Source organism: Octopus bimaculoides, chromosome 6 (assembly GCF_001194135.2).
Source record: "Octopus bimaculoides isolate UCB-OBI-ISO-001 chromosome 6, ASM119413v2, whole genome shotgun sequence".
Lineage (NCBI taxonomy): Eukaryota > Metazoa > Mollusca > Cephalopoda > Octopoda > Octopodidae > Octopus > Octopus bimaculoides.
In genome coordinates this window covers 53,774,367-53,780,639 of record NC_068986.1, presented here as the reverse complement: position 1 = coordinate 53,780,639, position 6,273 = coordinate 53,774,367, and the positions used below count along the sequence as shown (strand labels likewise).

At 38.4% G+C, this 6,273-nt stretch overlaps 1 protein-coding gene across 2 annotated transcripts in view; it reads right to left on the bottom strand.

Annotated features, from left to right (window-relative positions):
- LOC106880143 (NADH dehydrogenase (ubiquinone) complex I, assembly factor 6) overlaps window positions 1-6,273 on the bottom strand; it is a 31,918-nt gene that overhangs the window by 16,808 nt on the left and 8,837 nt on the right. For both annotated transcript variants that reach the window (XM_014929977.2, XM_014929978.2), the window contains exons 3-4: window positions 5,547-5,627; window positions 3,625-3,666 (exon numbers count right to left, since the gene is read on the bottom strand). In XM_014929977.2, the coding sequence (XP_014785463.1) occupies window positions 3,625-3,666; window positions 5,547-5,627 (123 nt within the window). The remainder of the gene's footprint in view (window positions 1-3,624; window positions 3,667-5,546; window positions 5,628-6,273) is intronic.

Genomic DNA, 6,273 nt, shown 5'->3' with positions numbered 1-6,273 from the left:
ATCGAACACAATATTGCTGATTCAAAAACATCTATATTTATACTTTAAAGTTGGTTTTCACACCCAACCCAGTTCTGCAGAATCAGTGTCGCGATGGGAGCACATGGGTTGGGAGTTTGATTGGCAGAGGTGATCAGGTTGCACATGCCAGCCCCTTGAAAACACCACCCCCATCATCTAACCCCCTTTGGCCATGGGTTGGGAACTCTTCCAGCAAGGAAAATAGAATGCCCAAAAGGGCTCCCGATTCTCTGTATCAGAAGTGGTTATGTTCAGATCACAACTAAATCTTAAGTATATATATATATATATATAATATATATATGGGCAACACACACACACACATACATACGTACACCTATTGCATACATGATTTTTGTACACATACATGTTCGTGTGTGTATGTGTTGCCTGTATATCAACAAAACACTTTTTTCCTCGATGGGAAAAAAAAAACAACAAAAGTCTTAACAAAAACTTACTCATTGTTAGAAGGGGACTTAACTCTTGTTTGTAAACAATGATGATTTCTCTGACTTGAAAATTGTTAAAAGTCTTGGTTGAAAATTTACTTTTACTGCTATTTGCTGATGCCTTTGGGAAAAATAAGTTGATGAAGATACAGCTAGGGTCATGATGAATGTCCTTCTAAAATTGGAGCGACATGTGTGCTAATTTGTGGACGTGCATAAATTACATTCACGCACACACACATCCTGCGTTTTATATATACAGATATATATATATATATATATATATATACACATGTCCAACCCATGTCCAACCCATGCTAGCATGGAAAGCGGACGTTAAACGATGATAATGATGATATATGTATATTATTGCATGTAATGACAGGCAGCTAAAAGGGTTGGCATTGACAAGAGCTTCCAGTTGTAAAAAAACTGTCTCTCTAAGCTCAAAAAGTTTTGCCCAATCCTTGCCAACACATCAGATGTAAAGCAATGAAGAAGGTATCTAAAACTAAATTGTATGTGTTCTTTCGTTTTTAAGGGTAGTAAATGGGATTTGGCTGCTATTTCTAACAAGTCAAAATATATGAAGGCTCCTCGTTGGCTTGATAAGGGTTGGTCTCGGGTTAGTCAATGGTAAAAATAACAACCCCTTAGAGTGTTTGCCTTAGTTGTATATGAGAGTTAGAGAGAAACCAGATCCTTTATATTTAAATAATATAAATAATTTACTGTCCTTACTTTAATGTTCAGTTTTCAATGCTTGAGGCTGATTTTCTACAGCCAGATCCCCTTCCTGTCACCAACCCTGCTGATTCTAAGTCAAGTAATATGTCTCCATGTCCAGACATGTTTACTTGAGGTAGTAGATAGTTTCTGCTATTTGGGGGACCAAATAAGTAATGGAGGTAGATGCTCTGAAAGTATTGTTTCTAGAATAAGAATTGGATGGAGGAAGTTCAGAGAGTTTTTACCTCTGTTGGCAATAAAAGGACTCTCTCTCAGAATGAAAGGTAAATTGTATGATGCTTGCGTGCTATAGTATATGGTAGTGAAACATGGGCTCTGACTGCAGGGAACATGCGTAGACTGGAGAGGAATGAAGGTAGTATGCTCCATTGGATTTGCAACATCAGTGTGCATGACCAACAAAGCATGATTGTGTTAAGAGAAAAGTTAGACATAAGAGGGATTAAATGTGGCATGCAGGAGAGGAGAATGCGTTGATTTGGACATGTGATGCATATGAGTGAAGATAGCTGTATACACAAGTGCCTGTGGAAGAGGGAGACCCAGGAAGACATGGGGTGAAGTGGTGAGGATCTATCTGGGGATGTTAGGGCTCATGGAGGAAATGATAATGGATTGAGATGTTTGGCAATAAGAGGTTCTAGAAAAGAGACAGCCATATCAGTGAAACTGAGTGCTAGGAGAGTTGTATCCCACACACGCATAACAACAAACTTTTCACACACCCTACCCCAAAAAACCGAACTACATCTCCTCTTCTAAACTGCATCTTTCTCTTCCTCACATTTCCACTTCATAAACAATGATGTCTTCCAATCCCCTTTCCTGCCCTCACTGCACTGCTCACTGGCTGTATTCACTGTTTTTCACCCCACACCCATTTTCTACCCAGGTTTTTGCCAGTCAATGCAATCCCCACTACCTACTTGCACCTTGTTGGCATCACCTTTCTTCTCTTGCTACCCATCCTCTGGATGGGTAGCCATGTATCTCCTCTACAGCAACACACCTGCTTTCGCCCTCATTCTTGTCTTGTGAGTTACTTGGTGACTCTGCCAGTGCAGATGCCACGTAAAAAGCATCCAGTCCACACAGTAAAGTGGTTGGCATTTGGAAGGGCATTCATCTGTAAACATTATGCCAAAACTAATCTCACCTGTGCTAATGCCATGTAAAAAGCATTGAGTCCACTCTGTAGAGTGGTTGATGTTAGGAAGAGTATTCAGCCATAAAAACCCTGCCAAAACAGACACAGTAGCCTAGGGTAGTTTTTCTACCTGGCTAGCTCCTGTTAACTGTCCTACCCATGCATGCATAGAAGATGGACGTTAAACGATGATGATGATGATTGGCAATGAATGACATTGCTTGTATGAAAGTGGCAATCATTTACAACTATCATACCGTGTCAAGACAGAGAGGTACAAATAAACACACACAAACCTCCCTCGCATCACACCTGGCCTCTTAGATAAAAGACAGAACACATTGTATAATGTAGTCCTAGATTCATTATGCAATGCAAAATAGAAGAAAAAAAGTCAAATGGTTATGCATGGAACATTTTTGGTCATAAGTCTGCTGAATCAAGGATAACGAGTTAAATAACAACAATAACATAAATATATATATTTATCCTTCATTCCAGAATTTCATTATCCACTGCATCCTTCTGTAGGGTTTGAACTGAAGGAGATTTGACTAGTAATTTTTAATATATTGAGTGACTACCCATAGAAGCTTGGTAGTTAGTTCATCAAATTGTAATTTGGTATGTGATTTAGTTCCAAATGAAAATCTGGCTGGGATAAAATAGAGATTATTTTGAATAAGTATAAAATCAATATTTTACATGAGAGGCAAAATTCTTGTTGTGTTGTGTAGCAGTTGACCCTCTCTGATCTAGCAGACCATTGATCAAAGGCTTTTTAACAGATAGTAATATGTGATTTAACCTTCATGATACCAACTTGCCTGAGACAGCTCCTGATTCTTTATCAATTTATGTTCCAAACAATATTTTAATAATAACAAAGTTATTTTCTTAAATCCTTCATTATTTTCAAAATTAATTGAAACAGAGGCAATGTAATTCAACAGAAATACAGGAAAGAAAAAGTTAAAAGAGATTTGGCTGCTATTTCTAGCAAGTTGAGCAGTCACAAGGACACTGGCATTGTCAGTGCTGGAGCCGCGTAAAAAGCATCTAGTCTGCTCTGTGAAATGGTTGGCATTAGGAAGGGTATCCAGCCATGAAAACCATACCAAAGCAGACAGTGGTGCTTGGTGCAGTCCTCTGGCTTGTCAGTTCCTGTCAAACTGTCTGACCTATGCCAACATGGAAGAAGATCATTACAAGATGATGATGACGATGATGAAAATAAATCATATATTTACTTACTCTTGCAAGTTCCTGTCCAACAGGTAAATGAGGCAATTTCCCCTGTAAATAATAAATATTTAATAATTTTTATGTTAGTATAATGACTTCTAACATAGCCATAAGGCTACAAATGATATGAAAGTGCTGTATTGCTGATTAGATCAACCAACCTCTAGTATTTGGATGGTACTTTAATTTACAACCCCCATTCCTAGCAAAGAAGGAAAATCAAAGGTGTCCATAGTGGGATTAAAGCTTAGAACATAAATAAATGCAGCCCTCATTATTTTAGCAAAATAAACAATAGTAAGTTTTAGAGGTGTGTGTGTGTGTGTGTGTGTGTGTGTCGGTACACGTGTGGTGTCATGTAAAAACGTCCTTGTGGCGACATATAAAAGTGCCTGTGCAGTGCCACGTAAAAGCAACCAACACACTCTGTAAAATGGTTGGCATCAGGAAAGGCAATCAGCCATAGAAACCATGCCAAATCAGACGGGAGTCTGGTGCAGCTCCCCACTTCTGGTCAAACTATCCAACTAATGCCAGCATGGACGACGGACATCAAATGATGATGATGACAATGATGATATATATCCATCCATCCATCTTCTCCACCCATTATGCCTGGGAGAGTCATGAGGGTAGAGTCCTCAGGGTCCCTATTAGAAGCATCCACCATCAGACTTTCTGACTGGATTCCCAAGTACGACCAACTAAAGTTTGGCTTGAAGAATCCATCTTGCATTTCTTTCCTGTGGCATTCTAGTCACATGTCCACAGTACTGGAGTTGTGATCTCACAATATATGTGTGTTTAGGACTGCAAGAGTGCTGTGTGGTGCCATGTAAAAAGCAATGGTGCTGGCACCACGTAATAGGATCCATGCTGGCACCATGTAATAGGATCCATGCTGGCACCACGTAATAGGATCCATGCTGGCACCATGTGAAAATACCCATGTTAATGCCACATAAAAAGTACCCAGCACACTCTGTTAAGTGGCTGGCGTCAGGAAGAGCATCTAGTTGCAGAAACGAAGCCAAATTAGACTGGAACCTGGTGCAGATCTCCAGCATGTCAGCTCTGGTCAAACTGTCCAACCCATGCTAGCATGGAAAATGGATGTTAAATGATGATGATGATATGGGTGGAGATATGGACAAGTTGTAAAGAGCTTTGCTTTGCAACCATGAAGTCCTGGGTTCAATCCCAATGTGGGATATCCTGGGAAATGTGTCTTTTACAATTGCCTTCAGTGGATCCAAACACTGTGAGTGAAACTGGGTAAAACAGCAACCAGGTCTAAGACCACAAATAGACTTTACTTGTAATTCAAATGGTCAGCCTTGTCACATACTCTGTCATACTAAGTCTGCCTGAGGATTACATTAAAGAACATGTATTTATGAATACTCAGCTGTGATCACGTGACTGACCAGGCTATCAAATGTTACACATCACTGGTCACAATGGATTTTTGTACTGTTTTAGCTTTCAAATGATGCCACACCACTGGCTAGGCAAGCAGGCCAACATTTCCCACAGATTGAAAGGGGGACTGGAGCAACCTAAAATAAAGTGTTTTGCTCAAGAACACAAAATGCTGCCCATTCAGGGAATCGAACCCACAATCTAGCGATTGTGAGTGCAACAGCCTAACCACTAAGCTACACATCTTCACTCAGCCATGCAGGCGATTCAGTTGACTATCAGTTTCATTGATGAAACTGATAGCAGATTAATCTGTTTTTCCATGTACTCATATGCATTCACATAATTATCTTAGCATAAAATATAGAATGGATTTACTTACCATGAAAGATGATATTTAGAATTGTAACTTAAAATCAATATGAAAAAAAATATTTTCTAGAAAATTAGTACCACCATTAGCAGCAGCAACAACAACCACCTTAAAAATTTTAGCATATATATTTTACCTGATATATTTCGTTAACAACATCCTGCCAGTATTTCAATCTGATTTCACCAATTCTAGGATCTGTAGTCAAATCTTTTACCTGAAAATTATAAAAACAAAAAGATATATATTTATCATAGAATAATGATTGGGAAGAAATACTGAGATGTAATAAACCAAGAAATTTTAATTGATTAAACAGTTTCTGTCAACCAAATTTCACTCTCAAAGCATTAGTCAACTTGAGGTTACAGTAGAACACATTTGCTCAAAGTGATATGCAATGAGACTGAATTGGAAATCAAATGTTTGGAAAGGAAAGTTCATGACTAATCGGCTGTAACATTTACATATGTAATTACCTTATAATTTCATATATATATATATATATATGTAAGGGAACGACCGTGTGAACTCAAAAAAGGAGAAATGGTGACGAATGGAAGAAACGAGATGACTCCTTTTATTTAAACGTGTCACACGGTCGAACACAAAATAATATATCAAATGATGATATACATGATATGTTATGCGACGATAACATAGATGACCAGTAATGAAAGACCACAACCGTATTAGATGAATAACAGAGATATTTATTGTAGCGTTAAAGATGTATGTCTGTGTGAGAGTGTGAATGCGACATATAAGAACATTATCAAAGACAGGCCGTCATACAAAGAAAAGTGTGTATGTGAGTGACACATGTGTGTGAGTTATTACAGCAGATGGAAAGAGAGTCAATA